This window comes from Hydra vulgaris, chromosome 01 (genome assembly GCF_038396675.1).
Source record: "Hydra vulgaris chromosome 01, alternate assembly HydraT2T_AEP".
NCBI classification, from domain to species: domain Eukaryota; kingdom Metazoa; phylum Cnidaria; class Hydrozoa; order Anthoathecata; family Hydridae; genus Hydra; species Hydra vulgaris.
Window position 1 is genome coordinate 61,189,954 of NC_088920.1, and position 20,188 is coordinate 61,210,141.

The 20,188-nt window shown below is 27.2% G+C and overlaps 1 protein-coding gene across 1 annotated transcript in view; it reads left to right on the forward strand.

The window, feature by feature from the left end:
* Positions 1–20,188, forward strand: part of LOC100211375 (roundabout homolog 1) — a 29,849-nt gene that overhangs the window by 5,703 nt on the left and 3,958 nt on the right. The window contains exons 5-15 of the mRNA XM_065788850.1: positions 110–400; positions 578–809; positions 917–975; positions 1,902–2,219; positions 2,303–2,388; positions 4,757–4,970; positions 8,147–8,256; positions 15,761–15,935; positions 16,224–16,445; positions 16,521–16,575; positions 19,070–19,233. Of these exons, the coding sequence (XP_065644922.1) occupies positions 110–400; positions 578–809; positions 917–975; positions 1,902–2,219; positions 2,303–2,388; positions 4,757–4,970; positions 8,147–8,256; positions 15,761–15,935; positions 16,224–16,445; positions 16,521–16,575; positions 19,070–19,233 (1,926 nt within the window). The remainder of the gene's footprint in view (positions 1–109; positions 401–577; positions 810–916; positions 976–1,901; positions 2,220–2,302; positions 2,389–4,756; positions 4,971–8,146; positions 8,257–15,760; positions 15,936–16,223; positions 16,446–16,520; positions 16,576–19,069; positions 19,234–20,188) is intronic.

Genomic DNA, 20,188 nt, shown 5'->3' on the forward strand with positions numbered 1-20,188 from the left:
TTACAAATTGTTTTTGTAGTGTTTAAATATTACAACAGTTCGTATATTGTTTCATTATTACAAAGTGTTCAACATTTTTGTTATTATTTTTGAATGTCTTTTTATTCAGAACACCCTGAAATTAAAGTTCCTCCATCAGAAACAAGTGTAGGGGTTGGATATAAGGCAACATTAGACTGCAAAGTTACTGGTGGAAAAAATCCAGTTATTACATGGTATCATCTTGGAAAAGCTTATAGCAACACAGGATTTACAAATGACAGAATATATGTTGATAGTGAATCTCGTTTTGTTGTTTCACAAGCAAAGATTTCAGATAAAGGAGAAGTTTTTTGTAATGTCAATGATGAGGAAATGAAATGGTCACAAAAATCAGAGCCAGTTTTATTGTTGGTCATAGGTGAAATTTTTTTTTATAAGTTAGATTAGTAATATGCATTTGTTAACTTTTTAAACATTTTAAATAGTTTTCAAGTATGCAAAATAATATATTTTAAAAAGCATGTGTATATTAAATTTGGCCTTTTTTTTTTTTATTTGGCTTTTTTTTTTTTTTATGTTGGTTTTGTAATTATAGATGTTCTTGAAGCTCCTCCAATTGTGAATGTCTCTCCTGCGGTTGTTTCTGATGTGCGTGAAGGTGGTTCTTTTTCTTTGTTGTGCACAACAGGAGAAGGTAATATACAACTAGCATGGTATTTAGCAAGCAAACCAATCACAATTAGTCCAACAGTTTCATTAGTAGAAATAAAAAATGGAAAAAAGCTTATTGTTAGGGATGTTACTCTACAGGATTCCGGAATATATAGGTATTATAACAAATGAGTCAATATCTGTATTGGGAATTTTTTTTTTTTTTTCTAAAAAAATTTAAGTTTTATTACTATTTTATGATTTTTAAAATACAACATTTTAGGTGCATTGCAGATGGCAAAGGTGGTTCTTCGCAGGCTCAAGCACATGTTACTATTTTAGGTTGGTTAATTAGTTTTTTTTTTGTTTTGTAATTCACATTAGAAATTTTTTTTCAAGAATTTTGTTTCAAATAGCTTTTTTGTAATTGATTATTTATTCAAAAATTAATATACATACATACAAACTTATATGTTTATTCATATGGATGTCTTTTATGTGTTCCTATTCCATTAATCTATATATCGTCTGTGTGTGTGCGTGTGTGTGTCTGTGTGTGTGTGTGTATATATATATATATACATACATATATATATATATATATATATATATATATATATATATATATATATATATATATATATATATATATATATATATATATATATATATATATATGTTTATAAAATTGCACTTCTTTTGAGACCCAACATAATATGCTTTTATAGAACTTTTTTTTCAACTTCTTTTTTAGCAATCCATCTGATGTGACCCCTAAATATTTTTTATTTAAAAATTTTTTAAATTTAGTATTAATTAATTACAAAGAACACATTTAGGGATATCATCAGACATTTTCAAAAAATGTTGTTTTATGACACACCCTAATATATGACATATATATATATATATATATATATATATATATATATATATATATATATATATATATATATATATATATATATATATATATATATATATAAAGAAGTTATTTCAGTTTTAAGCAGCTATAATGTCTGTATATATTTTTGTATAGATACCTATACCTCCACATATCTATATATAAATCTATGTATGCAGGGATATCTGTATTTACCTTGTTAAGAGTTTTAAATTTTTAAAAATAAATAAAAATGGTTGCAAAGTATTTGTTTCTGTTTGGAAAAACAAGCCCTATCAAGATTAGAAGGGAAAATTTATGTATATAATTTTTTTTGTGTCTAGTTTACTTATTTTTTGATTATTTAAATTATTTTTCAAATTAGAATCTGATGACAAACGTCCTGCTGAAGTATTGAATGTCAAAGTTAGCGATATTCAAGCTACTTCTGTTAAAATCTTTTGGGAAAGTAGCATTCCAAATTCACTTGCTCCAGTAACTGCATATATTATTACATTAAAGAGAATATCAACCAATGAAACAAGTAAAACTATTCATGTTGATATGAATTCCTTGGAGAGAGTCATTGACAATCTTTCACCTGATACTTTGTATGAGTTTTCTGTTGTTGCAAAGAATAAAAATGGAGAAGGAATAGCTGGATTATCACCTCGAATCAAAACATTGCAAATTGTGATAGAAGGTTGTTTTATATTTTTTTATAATTCATTATTTTAAAGTTTTTGTTATAATATTTGTTTGACATTTTCCAAATTTACTATCTAGCTCCTATGATTGACAAACTTGAAAATGTTGTCCTAAATGTGCAAATTGATAAAATAACACCCCAAAGTGCAGAAGTAAAATGGGATGTAAGTATATACATTATGTTTAAATTTGTTTTATTCTTTTTTCTCAAAGGAGCTATCATCTCTAGTTCCATTAATGAAAACTGACCCATCATTCATCAAAGTCTCAATATTTTATTGTATCTGTTCCTGCATGCTTTAAAAGCTTTTATTTGTCTAGTTTTTTTCCCCTTGCTTCAACCCTTTAGAACTTTCTCCCGTCTTAAAGTTTTCCTGACTCATGCAACCTTCAACTTTTTAAGTCTTCTGTCAACTGTTTACTGCTATTCTTTTTTTTCTAGTAACTCCCAACTTAATAGTGGTTGCTTGCAGCCTTGTTGGGAGTGAATCAGAATTAAAAAAATCTCATCAAGGATACTAATGTTTAATTGAAAAGCTTAGCTCATTAGTATTCAAAGTACAGCAGAGTAGTATTAGACATTTTAATGTTAAAGTTAGTTATTTTAATAATAAACTGAAAATAGGATACCCAGATGCTTCAGCACATTAAACCAAGTAATTTCTTTGTTGCTTTTTTTTTAAATTTATCTTCCATGGTTCCATGCTTATATGATTTGGGCGGTTTCTGTAATACCACTTAATTAAATATGACATTATGTTAAATTTAAGTTGCAACAATGATTATAGTTCTGTATATCATTGTTTTGGTTACTGACCAATACCGATACATATGTAGTAGTTACTACAATTTGCATAATTATTTAGTTAACTATCTATGGCATTCAATAGGATGTTCATATTTTTTATACTTTTCAATGCAGTGAAAATAATTTTGCAATGGTGTTTTTTTTTTGTTTTTTTTCCATTTGAATGACTTACTATTCAAAAACATTTTACAATTAAGTCTGTCTTTAAAGTGTTCTCTTCTTGAATTTTTGTTTGGAACTCTCATTGTTTCTACTTATCACATATAGATATACATTTATCTACCTTTTTTTCTGACCTAAATTCATACAGTTTTTTTTCAAAAAGAAGGAAAAAAACAAAGAATAATGAAAAAAATTATGCCCTAACCCAAACCCTCAATCAATGTAGCAGCAACTCTCCTGCATATCATTGATTGTGTTATTAATGTTTATATATATATATATGTACACACTAAAAATTAAAGGTAAAAATTTTTAGTTAAGGTAGGATATGTGATATACCCTTAGTAAGGTATAATTTTCTATCTTATACGGTAGAAAATTATACCTTTAAGTTAGAAAATTGTATAAGAAAAATTGTTTTTAATATAATTTTCTACCCTAAAAGGTAGAAAATTATACCTTACTAAGGGTATATCACATATATATCATATATATATGTGTGTGTATGTTTATATATATATATATATATATATATATATATATATATATATATATATATATATATATATATATATATATTATTATTATTATTTTTTATTTGTTAAAATTGTAAAATTTTATTAAATTTATATATTAAATTTATAAAAAATTTTATTTGTTACAGTTGTTAAATTTACATTTATAGTTTCCTTAACAAAAAAATTGCTGTCAGGCTAAAGTTTTTTACTTCAAATTTGAAATTCAAAATTGCACATCACAAAAAGTTATAAATAAAAGGTTTTAAAAAAAAATGAAATTTTGATTTTTAAAAATATTTGTGAATCATTTATGCTTTTAAATGTTTTCTATGAACTTATTTTTTAAATTATTGCATTTAATTTTGGACTATCAGTAACCATTTGAGACATGCTTTTTTGAAAGTTTGAAAGCATTATTCTTTATATTAGATTTACTTTAATTATAATTTGTTATATAATAATTATTATTTTAATCTTTAATGCTGTTTGAACAAAATCTTAGCCTAGAAATCTTAGCTTAAAATCCTAGCTTAAAAATCATAGCTTATAAATCTTAGCTTATAAATCTTAGCTTATAAATCTTAGCTTATAAATCTTAGCATATAAATCTTAGCTTATAAATCTTAGTTTAAAATCTTAGCTTATAAATTTTAGCTTATAAAGTATTTATAATGCCATGATTTGGTATGCAGTAAAAAGTTATACAAGTAAATTATGTTTGATGTTTTTGATTTTTTTTTGTTTAGTTGGTTTTTTTTTATAATTGTTGGACTTTGACTTTATTGAATCCTTTAGTATATTGATAAAAGTATAATAATAATATAACATTAGTAAAAATAAAAAAATAATAAATGATATATAAAATTATATTTAGAATAATTTTGTTTATAAAATGTGTTATCTATTCTAAAGCAATCTTTATTTTTAGAAATTAAAAAGTTTTGGATTTGATAACAAAACTGTTTTTAGAAGTTTTTAATGGTTTTGATTACATTTTTTAGTGAAAAAACATTTTTTACATTCTTGCTTTTAAAAAAAATTTAGTATGTAAACCCAAGCCGAATTACAAGCTACATTCTTTATTATCGACGAGTGGAAGATAAGCAGTTTAAAACCATCATACTAAACATCAATACAAGCAATACTCATAAATTAGAATCACTTTCTTCTGATACTCAGTATGTGTTGCAGGTTAAGGCTGCAAATGAAAAGTATGAAAGTCAACCCAGTCCCTTGGTGAGCTTTCATACTACCCAAGGTAATATCTTATGTAATAATTTTTTTTAGTTATTTCTAAATTATATTCTAAGTTACAATTTCTTATAGATAATAATTTTTAACTATTGTATGTATCGGGTGTATGCAAAAATTATTTTCTTCCTTGATATATTACATGTATATTTAAACATAGATGTAATATATCAAGAAAAATAGATGCACATATATTTAGTGTACTGATATATTTTAAGTTTTTATTTTACACTTTTGAATATTTTAAAAAATGAAAAAATCTAAAGCTTATTAGACCTAGTACACTAAATAAATATTAAAAATGCCATTCTTCTGAGAAATGGTTCAAAATATTGCTATGCATCAGCATAGCAATATTTAGCATCATGCTACAGCATCAAATTAATTCAAACATTTCAATACAAAAAACTATGAATTAGAAGATGAACCTAGGTATTGTCATCTTTTGATGTTGACTCTTGACTAAATATAAAAGGTAATTGAGAGCAACCCAAAACAATTTACATTTTGCTTAGCAAGTACTCTCAGTTGTTGTCACACAATAATTTTATGTTTCAGCATGTTTTATGTTTCATGAATCCGCTTTATTATTGCCCAACCCAAGGTGTTCGAGTTCCTCATTATTAATCTCTGAATTAGTAAAATTTACATTAAGAAAAGTAAGTAGTAATGAACCTAAAGTTAATTTGGGGGTACCACTTTTTTTTCGACAATGTTGAGAGGGGAGGGGGTGATGTTTTTGAGTTCTCCCCCCTCTCTTCTCCTCCTCCCCTAGTTAAAACCGGTGTCGCAACAATGTTTTTTAATCATCATTTTTTCAATCATCATTTTAATAATTTGATGAGAAAACTTTTTTGCTTACGACTTTAATAAATGCTTTTGTTGCAAATACCAAGCTATTAGTAAATAATTATTGAAAATTGTTTAAATTATTTTAAACATTTATTAACTATATTTTAGTAAATTTAATTTTAGCAGTTATTAATATTTTAAATAATTAGTAATTAAATGTTTAAATACTTCAAACAATTTTTAATTAATATTTACATTATATAGTATAATTACATATATTTAATTGCATAATATTTGTAAAATTAACAAAATAGTTTTATGTCTTGTATTCAAATAACTATTCGAACTAAAAACATAAGCATTTAATAAACGTGTTTACTATTATTTTAATTTTAAAATTTTTAATTTTAAAATTGATTTAAATATTAGCAAATCTGTTCGTTTAACTTTTACTAAAAGTTAATAATTTGAAGTGAAGTTAATAATTAAAAGTGATTTTAAGGTGCTTTTTTTATTAACCATAATTAAAGAAGAGATAATTACAGTAAACAAAATTTTAAAAATGTTATATTTCTTTGATTAAAAAACACATTATATTTTAAAAAACATATTATATTTTTTTAAATATATATTTTTTAATCATTAAGTATAATTTTAAAAATTATGTTTAATAAATAACTTACATTTACTATGGGTAATTTTAAACAGATCTTAATAAAATTTTTATTAAGTTATTGTAATCGTTATTTTTATTATTTTAAAAATCAAAAAGAAGACAGCTTATTTTCAAATCGCGGTATAAGCAATTTCGGTTTTATGTGCCGCTTTATATATTATTCAATTAAAAAAATAATTAAACATAAAGCACTTTGTAAATATTTTTTAGTCTATTTATAATTATTTTTCAAGTAAAGCAAATTTTTTAATTTAAGTTGACACATAAAATAAAATTGCTCATACCGCATTTTGAAAATAAGCTCTTCATATGAAAGAAACAAAATTTTCTGAAAAAGTTTACGATTCGTTTTTTCGATTTCCTCATGTAAACTAAAATAGCAAGCTAAAGATCAAAAGTTCATTCATTCGAAAATTAAATTTGCGTGATAGTTATTAAGACTGAAAATTTTTACTTTTATTTAATTTTTTTTCATTCATTATCAAAAGCAGTTTACTCTTAGTTGCCAAAAAAACAAAAGTTAACTTTACTCTGAATGGTATTTTAAAATTGCTCTATCTTTCGAAATAGCAAATTTTTTATACATTTCATTGTTACAAAATTTCGCTACAAGGTTTTAAAATTAAGTTTTGTAACGACATTCACTTTTTTAAAACTAACGTTCAGTTAGTAACGGAAGGACAGTTATGTCATGTAATTACGTAAAAAAGCAATTTCCTTTTAATTCATTTTAACAACATGAAGAAAAAATGAAGTAGCTAATTATTAACTGAAAATTATTTATATACTACTGCATTTAAAACTGAATTTTTTTTTTCTATTTTAAATAAAAAACCAAAAGAAAGATTAAAAAATAAAAATAATTTTTTGGTGCTTTTTTTTGGCTGTCCATACCGCTCCAGCAGTACTAAAACAGATCTGGGTTCGTCCCTGGTATGTGGTATTTCATATTGGAAACTTGCTTCTTACCATTACATTTGTCATTGTGAGATCTACTGTGCTCCAGTAGAAAAGTTTTGGTTTTTTTACTTTAGTTGAATATTACATTTCAGCCTTAATTTTTAATTTTAAGTATTGATAAAAATAAATTTATAAATTAGAAAATGTCTTTAAGTTTATAAAATTTTAAAAACATTAGTACAGTCTGCCTTGGTGGCCTTATTGGTTACTCACTATGCTACTGCTGATGGGGTCAAATCTTTCTGCCCCTCTTTCTGCAGGGGTTTAAATCTTTCTGCTTGCTCATTGAATTTTTTTTTTAAGTTTTCTGATTTTTAAAATACAAACTAAAACATTCTAAAGTTCTATAGATATTATATACATATATCTGCATACCTTTATCTGCATACCATAACTAAAAATATATGCATACCTATATCTATAACTAAAAATACTCTTCTCACTTGCCCAATAAATGGATTAATTAAAAGGAGGGAAAGATTTTTTCAAATTTTCTTTAAAAGATTTGAACTTTTATAATTTAATTTAAATTTTAAAATTTAATTCAAAAAGCTTGAATTTATAAAAACATCAAAATACCAAAAGAAAATTGATAGGTTTGGAGCAGACTAACTATGACTTGTATTAAGGTCTCCACTGCTAATGTTATATTAATAAAGTATTAAAAATTCCAAATAGTCCAATAATTTTTGCACACATCTAATATAATAATATTTTAAAATTCATAGTAAAAAGAACTTATTGTTTAATCTTAGTTATTCTTCCAAAATTACTTACTGTAACGTTACAGAAGATTTCTAGTAATGAAATCATAGTAAGATGGGTGCCACCAGCTAGTTTTGAAGATCAAATTAAATATTACAAAGTAAGTTATCCCTTATGTTCTTTAATTTGTTTTTTGTTTTTTTAATTATTTTTGTGGAAGTTTATAGTTCAAATTTTGTCACAGTTTTAAAATTGTTTAACATTAATGAAGTTGTTTAAAGTTAATAAAGTTGTTTAAGATTAATGAAGTTTTAACTTTTAGGGATAATCAGAAAGTTTCTGTTGACGACCCTTTCAACCCTTTTATATCTGAAAGCAAAGATGTAAATCTGTGTTTCATTATTTCCTGTCTTGGACGATAAATGCTAAATCTTCTTGACTGATTAGGTTTCGTTTCTGCTTTCTTTGCAGTGTCTATGCAACTCATTCTGTTATCTTCTAATGAGGATACAGTTCTATAACTAAGTTTAATGGTTCTGAGGCTAGCCCTCCGAAAGCCTGATTACATCAACAACTGTAAAATATCAAAGTATTAACAGTGCCACATAGTGCATGGATAGTGTTCATGTTAATGCTTTCGATGTAAACTGTTACAGCTACATAAAAAGCCCTTTGTTACAACTTTGGATTGATTACACAGGTCAACAAAAAAAAAAATTTTCTGGTTTTGAGCAAACAATTTGTTTTTTGTATAGCATTTCTCATTTTGATTTTAAATATGCAACTCATTTTTTACCATCACGTCAAGTTGTAAAAATATATAGGTTCAAATCTTTAGTGTTTAGGGTAAAGTCCCTAATATTGTTGGAAAAAAAGTTATTCAAAAGTATGTCAACCTGGGTCTCAAAAGAAGCGTATTTTCATAGAGATTTTAGAAAACATAAATATTTTTTCTTAAAATTTATTGACAAAAAAGTTATGTGAAAAAATGCTAAAGACTCTTAAAAAAATTTAAACAGAAATTTTTTTAAGAGTCCTTAGCAATAATACAAAAAAATTCAGCAATAATACAAAAAAAACTTATTTTTATTACAAATGAATAACATTTTAAAAATCTCTATGAAAATATGCTTCTTTTGAGACCCAGGTTGACATACTTTACATAAGCGACAGGTTCCGAGTTCGATTCCTACCACGTCCCTGGCGGTACTGCGTCCAATTTGTTTCTTCGTGCAGCGGCCTTGTTTGTCAAGGCTCGTGTTTCGAAGTTATAGAGTGGAGAGAGGGCTATAACCACAAGTAGCCTCCTCATCTGTAGTGGCCCTCTCGGCCTTGGGGAGGTGAATTATATAAAAAAAAAGGTTGACATACTTTTGAATAACTTTTTTTTCGACAATATTAGGGACTTTACAACTTGACATGATGGTAAAAAAAGAGTTGCATATTTGAAATAAAAATGAGAAATGCTATACAAAAAACAAATTGTTTGCTCGGCACCAGAAAAAAAAATTTTTTTTGTTGACCTGCGTTATCTGTGATTGAGTTTCCTAATTATTAAAAACACGAATAAAGTACATAAAATGTTTATTAACAAAAACCACCATTAACACCGAATTCTTTTGATCCAAGTATTCGTGATCAGCAAACAAAGCAACTTCTGTTGTATCTTGTCTGTTGTATCTTGTCTGTTGTTGTATCTTGTCTGTTGTTGTATCTTTTTGTTGTTGTATCTTGTCTGTTGTTGTATCTTGTTTGTTGTTGTATCTTGTCTGTTGTTGTATCTGTCTTTTTCAAAAGTCACCAGATTTATTTGCTCTTAATAAGGCTGAATTTTTTTGTTTAATCTTCAGATTCTAATTTTGATGGCTGCTTTTCTTTGGTTTTCAAAAAACCCAATAGTCACGTACTTGGCCAGGACATATACTTATGTATCAATTCACCTGTTTGTAATGAAATTTTCTGTATGTTCTTTTCGTCTGTATCTGATTCATTCTATGATTCATTCCTCATTTTTATCTCAAAGCTGACTGGGATTTATTTTATGATTTTCTTTGTGATGGTCTTTAAACTGATGTCTTTCCTCTCTGCCAAAAACTGTGCCGTGTTTACAATTATCTGGATTCTGGCAGGCATGAAAGCCTTTATTTCTTATCTGTTTAAAATCAAGTCTCCCTCTACCCCATGGTTCTCTGCTTCTTGTGCAGATGCTATTTCTAATTGTTATCAATTTTTTCATCTTTTTCACTATAACAACCCTCCACAGAACAAGTGTTTTTTTTGATAAACTTTATGCAAGATCCTTTTTTAGATTTCAGAAGTTAGGTTGTAGAGCCAACTTGGAAAGTCTTTAACAATATCATTAACAAAAGAAAGTCTAATATTTTTTGATATATCTCTTATATCTAATGATGGTGCCCTTTCTGTCATCCTAAAGAATCAGTTTAATGCGCTGTTAGAGATCCAACTTACTCCCATTTTTCATCTTTTTCACATTTTTCATTCTCTGGAGAGTTGTTATTGTGAAAGCAATAACAACTCTCCAAAGAGTGAAAAATGTGAAATGTTTTTGATATAGAGATCACTCTGATTCCTATTACTATATTTACAATTAGTTTTCTTACTATTATTTGCAAAGTCTTTAACTCTTCAAATAATAAAATTCTTATTTCTCATCTTGAGGTCAAACAACATATTATTTACCAATCAATATGAGTTTTGATCCTTATGTTTGGGTGCTGGGTTTTTTTGTTTTGTTTGTTTGTTGTTTTTTTTCTTTTTATCTCTTGAACTTTTCTTCTGATTTATCTCTTGAATGGCTACAAATCTCAATCTTTAGCGAACTATCATTAAGAATTAAACTTATTTGTTAACTGTTCTTTCATCATTTTAGTGTCTTTGTTCTGCACTTGCACAGGTTGGGCAAGTGCAGATATACTCCAATATACACCACCTTCGCTATCTTCATTCTTCAGCTAAAGTTTTTTCATGCAACAAGTAAAAAAGTCTTTCCAAGTTTTTCTTTATCTACCTCTTTTTCTCAATAGATGGTTCATGTAGGTCTTTGCCCTCTACATGCTCAAACCTCTTTAATATTCCTTGGCACACCATACCAAGTACAGTCACTATTCTCAACATCTTTCTAAGATTATTGCTTATTTTCTTACTTTTCAGAGTCACCACACCTCCATCCAATAATCGTTTTCTGTTTCACTACCATACATTATTAATTTTATAATTTATATAATTTACATGTGTTGTACAACTTTGCTTTATATTTAGTAATGCACCTTCTACTGTTAGCAGTAGAGTAAACTCTCTAAACATTTTCAAATCTTCTCTTATAATAAATATTGTTCCCTTTCTTTGCCTGTAAATGCATGTTATTGATAAATACACTGCTTATTTTGTTAATAGTAATTCTTTCAAAACTCTTTATTACCTGGTCACACAATCTTATTCTTTAGTATAAACCATTTGCTAGTGCCTCCCTGCCACTTTAATAAATTTTTACCATCCAACTTTTTTAGTTATTTACCATTTTATCTTTGTAAACAATAGCATTGCAAAGATTTAATACCCACCAAATATCTACAAGCCTTTAAAATATCAGCCAATACACTAGAAAGACTAGCAGCCTCAACTAAATGATTAAACTAAATGATTAAACTAGCAAGGGCTATTGCACTTGTCATGTCAAAAGTTATCTATGAAGCTTGGTATACTATGTTAGCTATCTTCATCTGGTATATCTCAGAAAGATTTAAAATAATAGAGTTAATTATTTCAAATTGCAGTGTTAAAGTTTTTCTTGACGGACAATATTCATTGTCATTATCAGTAACTTCTGGTATACCACAAGGTTTAAATCTTGGTCCTATGTTGTTCCTCATTTTAATCATATTCTTGATAGTCTTACCTGTGAAGTGACCTGTGATGTTGTATTGACAATAAATTATCACTTTTTTATCACTTGAAAATGATCAAAAAAATGTTGAAATAGCCATCTTAAAATCTAATCTCTTTTCTGAGACAGCTTCAGGCTTGCAGTATCTGGTAAATTGGTAATATTTATTGTAATATTTTTGAGCCAGGGTAGCTCAGTTGGTTAAAGCGCTGCTAAAAAGTTTGGAAGAATTATTGGCTGTAGCAGCAGGATTGCAGGTTCAAATCCCGGCTCCGCCTACTCAGCGTATGAGTAATACTTCGGTACGGAGGAAACTTGTCTCGACTAGCTCTGCAATTACAATGTTTCCTTCTCGACAAGTAAATAAATAATCTAGTCTAGTAAATGAAAATTGTCGGGTTTTTTTTGTTGTTGATATTTTTATAATAATGACTTGCATCACTTTAATTTAGTCCTCTATTTTACATCTTCTTGGACTATTATTTACTACTGACCTCTCATGGAAATCATATATACAATCCATTGCAAAGTTAGCCTCTGCTGAAGTTACTTTTTTTTAACATGCTGATAGTAAGTGACCGGTACCTCGGCTCTGACTAAAAATGAGACATTTTGCAAACCTGGCCCCAGCAAAATGATAAGATTTAGCAGGGGCTAGAAAAAAATTTATAATTCTTTATATATTATAATTTTATGCTTACATTTACTATTTATTAGATACTGGCATACATTTATATATTTTTAAACTCTAATTTATTTCCAACAAGATTGCAAACAACCACTATTAAGTTATAAGTTACTTTAAAAGAATCAGTTAAAGTACTAGGAAATATATAACTGAAGACATAAAAAGTTGTAAGTTGTATAAAAAAGAAAACATGAAGTTGGGTAAGAGTAATAAGGTTTTTTTGATGTTCAAGGAAAAAAACTGGATTAGTTATCATGCTATAAAAAGTTTTTATAGAAAAGTTTTTATAGCATGAAAGGACAGTAAAATGATGGAACTTGTTGAATAAAAAACTAAGCAAGAATGAGTTTTGGTTTATCGTTATAGAGATGATAGCTTGTTTCAGCATTGACCATGATTCTATTTGTAGAAAAAAAGAAAGAAATGTAACCTTATAACAATGGGAGAGTGGCTCAAGCTTGGCAGATAAAGCAGGTCTAATTACATTTACAATGTGCTTTTAGACTTTGTCTGAGAGTAAGAGGGTTTTTATTTGTCAATGTAGGCATGCCAACAATATTGCAATATTTTTTTGCAGTAAATAATTGATTTTAAATAAAGAAGAGGGTAGGCCTTCAAGAATAACTTTACTACTACAGTTAGAAAGAAATAATTTAATAACCTCAAAACCTTTATATAAAGAAACTAATAACAGAGTGAAAATTAATTGTAGGATAGTTGGAGAGGTCAAAGTGTTTTCTAAAGTTTTAAAAATTGGAACCACTTATTTAGATCTTTTTAAAAGTTTAGCAAAAATTGAAGAGAGTTCTAGAGAACACTTTTTTAAGACTATTATGGAAATCTTGTCTGAAGCACAAACTGTAGAAGTGTTTAATAGAGAATTAATTTTAGTATTGGGAGCAAGAGTGATTTTGATGTTTAACAATGGGTTAATCTGTTTAACTGTAAGGAAGAGTATGGCCATTATGTTCAAGAGTCAAATTAGAGTAAGATTTTTTTGCAAATAACTCTGCTTTATTCTGGGGAGAAGTAAAATGATCAGACCCATGAATTAGAGATTAAATGTTAAATTTACTTTAGTTAATGACACTGTCGAAAACTAACCAAAAGTCTCTAGAACCTAACATCTGAGATAAGATACAAGACTTAGTAAAATGAGAATAACAGAGCTTAATACTTTTTTAGATTAGCTTATTGCAATAATAAAAGGACATTTGTTCTTAGAAGAGATGTTCTTGAAAAAAAGATGAAAAAAATTATTGTTGAAAAATGTGGAGTAGAATGAGGCTTGACTTAAAATTGAAGAGAAGTAATAAAAGCTTCCAAATTATATGCATACATATTATGGATATAAACATATCTGTTTGCTATTTATTTAGATGCTGGCATACAAAATCCTTCGATTGTTATATAAACTTTAGTATTTACATGTTGTAGTATTTGCTGAAAGAGGAGATGATCAGATGGATGTGTGGTGTGACTTTAGCAAAACAAGAAAAGGAGGCATAATCTTAGACAGATTAGAAAAAACATTGTATCGAACAACGTTTGTTAAAAAAGATTAAAGTAATTTAGGTATCAGCATGTAGAGAGGTAACAGCTTCAGTAGAAAATGGTAGTGGTAGGAGTAAGAAAGTTTGAAGAGAGTGCCTTACATATTGTATGAATGAGCTTTAGTTAGGAAAAAAAATGCTCTAGATTGATATTAGACAAACACCATAAAAGAGGGAGGTTAAAACCTGAATGTGATGATGATGTTGGTGATGATCATGATGATGATGATCATGATAATGATGATGATAATAATGATGATTATGATGATCATGTTGATCATAATGATGTTTATATATACATATATATATATATATATATATATATATATATATATATATATATATATATATATATATATATATATATAAAATGAATTTTGAATTAAAAAAAAATATTTTAGGATGTATAAATGTTTATGCAGCCCCTGTCACAAACCTGGTCCAGGCTATATTTATCAAACCTGGCCCCATTCAAATATCAACCCTGTTCACTTACTACATGCTGGCTATTTTATCACTTCTACTTCCATTTTCTAGAAATCTCTTATTTGTGCCTGTATGGAATATTGTTGTCATATTTGAACTGGTTTTTTTTAATCAGGCCTAAAAATACTTTCATTTTAGAAATATCTAACTGTTAAGATTTTGTTTAAAGGTTGTAAGTTTGAATCTCTCTTTTCTACACGTACTACTATGGTCACTGCTCAAGCTATCATCACTTGTTTGTACTGCTATCATCACTTGTTTCTTCAATCCAAACATAATCTCATCATACAGCTATATCACATCCTTCAATTGTAATTGTATCTTTATGCTTAAAAAACTTTTATCTAGTTTTTTTCTTGAACACTGGTACTTCAGAATTTGGTACTATGTTTTCCTGACTCATACAATTTACAGTTTCAAGTCTTTTCCTGACTCTTTATAATACAATTGTTCAAGTTTTTTTTTAACTGCTTTCCAGCTCTTTTAACTCACTTCTTTAATTTCTGTTAAGAAACAGCTAGAGAACTAGAATAGAAGTCTTAACAACTAGAGGACTAGAATAGAAGTTGCTTGCAAACTTGTTAAATAGAGGACTTGAATAGAAGTTGCTTGAAGCTTTTTTAAATAGAGGACTTGATTAGAAGTTGCTTGCAGTCTTGTTAAATAAAGGAATAAAAGTTGCTTGTGGCCTTGTTAAATTTTTCAGTATTTTATTTGTTATCATTATAGATATTTAATGTTCAAAGTAATAATTCATGTATAATGTCAAGTGAAATTATACTTGTTACTGATATTATTCTGTAATTTTTAGTAGTATTGTGTGCGTGTAATATTTTATGTGTGTTCACTAGAGAACACATGTTTAAGTTCTAGTGATATGTTATTTTTGATATTGTATTTGTGACTAATATTTTAATATTATAATATGTGTGCGCTACTGATATTGTATGTATAGTTGATATTTTGTATTTAATTTTAAGTATAATTTGAACAGTTTTAAGTATTTTTTTATTTACTTTTTTTTTCTTATAAGATTATTTGTCTTAATGCAAGTGGTGTTCCAGCTTTTCCCAGTGTTGAAGTTGAATCAAAGACTGCATTTCATATTTTGTCTATAATTGATCCTAATCAGCATTACCAAGTCAGTGTAGAGGCGTGGTTAAATTCTGGTTATGTTATTAATAGTAAAATTCAGATAGCTCTACTTCGTAAGAAAATACTTTTTATAAAAATTTTTGCTATTATTAATAGTCATACCACACAATCAAAGTGACATTGTAGTGACAGTACAGTGACCACATAATCTTGTGACTTTGTAGCAACAATACAGTGACTTGTTGCTAAACATTAGCATCGTACAACTCTATATAGTAGCATCACTATGATATACACTGTAAGATTATATTTACGTGACATCTTTCTTTTTCTTTTTAGAGTTAATCTTTTTTCTTTCAAATTTGTTTGGTAAGATTTAAACTTATTTTTATATATTTTAGGTCTCTATAAAAATGGTGATTATATTACCTCCTCGCTGATTCTTCCAGAAGATAAAAGTTCCGAACAAAGTTCTTTTTTAAAACTGGTTAAAGAAACATGGTTTATTGTTGCTGTTGGAGTATTTTTAGCCTTAGTCATTTTTATTATTATTATAATCATATGTTGCAGAAAGAAAAAAAACAGCTATAAATATGGCTCGAAGCGATTTGAAAGTTCAAGAGGTGAATAACACTTATATATACTTTTTTAACTTTAAATAATTATTTTTTTTTTTTATTTAAAATTCATTTGTTTAGGTTTGCTGCAGAACAGTCGTACGCCAGACTTTCCAAGTGCAAGTCTTAGTCGAGGGTAAGTGATGACTTATAAAAGTCAAATCTGTTAGCCTGCTTCACTTGATGGCTCCCTAATATTGTTAAAAAAAAATTAATGCATACAAACCTAGATCTCAATGTATTCTCTTATTCTATACCTTTTATAGGTATCTCTCACTTGTAATATTGTACTTATCATATTCATCCAAGTTTTTTAAGATACATAGAATTTTTTGGTAGATTTAAAGAATCGAACATGCTGCTTTCTTTTTACAAACTGATAATTTTTTTACATTGTTACCTATTTCAACCAGAGCAGGTGTGACCATTATGTGTTGTTTTTTGTTATAAAGCTTGATTAAAAAACTGTTTATGATGCAACACCTGGATACAGCAGTTGACTAGAGTTGTATTTATTTTTTGCATTGTAGTTGTATAAACTCTTGCAATACTCTCAACCATCAACTCATAAATACTTGATGTAAAACCATTTGTAGACATCTGTCTTAGCCCATTTGTTTTTGAGAGAATGTCTAAAAATCCAAAAGTATTTTGTTAAGTTTGTTTCTTAAGCATCATATGGAGTGACACCGAAGCAGCCATCTTGTTAAGAGTGTATTTTTTACTTATCTAGTTTCTAAAATAATGGTTAACTTGTATTAAAAATAAAAGCTTAAACATTGTTACTAAAATTTTGTTTTGCAATTCTTTTTTACGAAGCTTTGAAGTCTTTCAATTTATTATAAAAAAAGAAAATCCATAGATTATGGGCTCACAAAGATTAATATTGACCATTCTCAACCATCTTTTGTGAATACTTTGAAAAAAATGTTATACATTTGTATTTTAATGAATTAATTATATATAGTTGCTATATTTGTGTTTTTTTACATATATTATACAATACAGGTATATATTTATATTTAGCATATACAGTTTTTGTTGTTGTTTTTTTTGTGTTTTTTTTTGCCTAAACAATGTCAGTAAAGTGTAAGTGTGCATTCTGCTCATTTTAATTTTTGAAATTTATATATATTTTTTTTATAAAAACCAAAAAAGAAGTTAAAACAAGAAAACTAAATTGTTTATGTTATTGGTTTATTTAAACTTTGTTGTTCATTTTTTTCATATGTAGATACTGCTCATTCAATTTAGGGCAGTATCTTTATGTGGATTATTTTAGGATTTATTAATTATTTAGGATTATATTTATTATTTATGGATTATAGTCATTAAAATGTTTTTAAAAATTAATGTTAGCAGCATATATTGTTATCGCAATAATTTAGATCATACCAATTGTTATCGCAATAATTTAGATCTTCTATATTTATGAATGGCGATATAATCAATGAGTCATCTACCCTTCATTTTCTAGGATTAACTCTTACTTCTGATCTTTCTTGGAAACCATATATCAAATCTGTTGCAAAATTAGCATCTGCTAAAGTTGCATTTCTTTATCGAGCTCGACAATTTCTAACTTTGGATTCTATTCTCTACCTCTATAAATCTTAAATCCGTCCTTGTATGGAATACTGTTGCCATATTTGGGGCAGCTCTTCTAATGATGCGCTTTCTCTTTTAGACAAGGTGCAAAAATGCATTGTAAACATAGTTGGACCTGCTCTTGCAGCTAACCTCCAACCATTATCACATCGTCATAATGTGGCTTCTCTTTCTCTTTTCTAAAAATACTATAATGGGCACTGCTCTAAAGAGCTAGTGTCTCTTGTGCCATCTACTAAAATTCATTCTCGTGTTACTCGTCATTTAATTAAGTCTCATCCTTTTTCTGTGATTGTTCCTAAGTGCTTTAAAAACTCTTATTCCTCTAGTTTTTTTCCTCAAACAACAGTTCTTTGGAATTCGCTTCCTTCATCTTGCTTTCCTGATTCATATAATTTGCAATCTTTTAAGTTGTCTGTCAATTGATATCTTGCTCTACAAACTTCATCTTTTCTCTTCCAGTAACTTCCAACTCTTATTAGTGGTTGCTTGCAGCCTTGTTGGAAGCAAAGATGTTTAAAAAAAAAATATGACTACTGTGCTTACTATAATCTGCAGGAATGTTTATCTTAAGTTAATGTCCATGGCTCCACAACCTTTGATATAAAAAAAATTTAATTGTATGTAAGGAGATTCATCTTTATGGGCTCACAAAGATGAATATTGACCATTCTCAACCATCTTTTGAAAATAGTTTGAAAAAAATGTTATACATTTGTATTTTAATGAATTTATATATATATATATAAGTATTATATAATTATATATATATATTTATATACAACCCTTAGAATTAGGAAATAATGAGGGTAGCAAGTTATTGCCAACTTTAATCTTTTAGAGGTTGGCAAAAAAATTTGAAATAAAGGTCTTACCATAAAACATTGAAACCAGATTGGCAATTTTTTGCCAACCTCAAATAAAGTTTGGCATTGCCAAATTCTGACCCTAGTTCCAAAAGCTGTATATACATAGATAATTAGGCATTATATAATTGTATATGTATAAACATTTACCTTTAGAGGTCCGTTGCGTGATCCAAATTTTTCCTGGAGTGAAAGCAGAAATGGTGATGTGTTTGCAAATACTAGCAAAGGGGCATCTGGGATAACAGGATGCTGCAAATCTAAATCAGATAGTTTTGAAGAAGACTTTCCGAATCGTGTACTTATTAAACCTGCAACACGTAAGAAGATTTTTTTCTAGAATCAATTAAAGTAGTGAATATTTATTAAAATCCATTTTAAATTGTGTAAACCACAGTATTTTATCAATCATCTTATGATACTTGTAATCAATAATACTATGACACCTTAATCAATCATACTATGAAACCATAATCAATAATACTATGACACCTTAATCAATAATACTATGACACCTTAATCAATCATACTATGAAACCATAATCAATAATACTATGACACCTTAATCAATCATACTATGACACCATAATTAATCATACTATGATACCATGATCATCCACACTATAAACTATTCGCACCTCCTTAATCAGTTATCCGCAACACCTATGTAATAACATTAAACCCTTTTTTAAAAAAATATTTCTTATAAAGAATATTTATTTAAATACCAATATATACGCAGTAATAATTTCATCAATTAAAACATTAAATACAGCATTAAAGTTTTGTTTACTTTTTTTATTATATTAATTATATTATAGTATTATATTATATATTACTTAAATATAATTAATATAAGCAATATTAATTTTATATCCAATATTTTAAAAGTTTAGATTTTACAGATTTTACAAAAAAACAAATACTTATGGGAATATTAGCATTATTGGGGACATTTTTGTGTACCCATTAGTTTTTTGTCCCTGAAAGCATCATTTTTTTGTAAAAATAGTGTCTTCATAAGAAACTTTCATAGAGAGCGAAAAGTTCATACATCGACTATCAAATCGCCTGACTCACAACGGAGTGCTGCTACATCGACTGAGGGTTTGATTTAGGTCAGCATGAAGAACAGTCTTAGGGTTAGGGTTACGGCAAGGTTTAATTATGGTTCTATGACTATAATTAATCATTTTTGTTAATAGATGAAAATAAAAATGAAAAATAGTATATAATAAAAAAAGTAAAAATAACAAAAATAAATATAAAAAATAT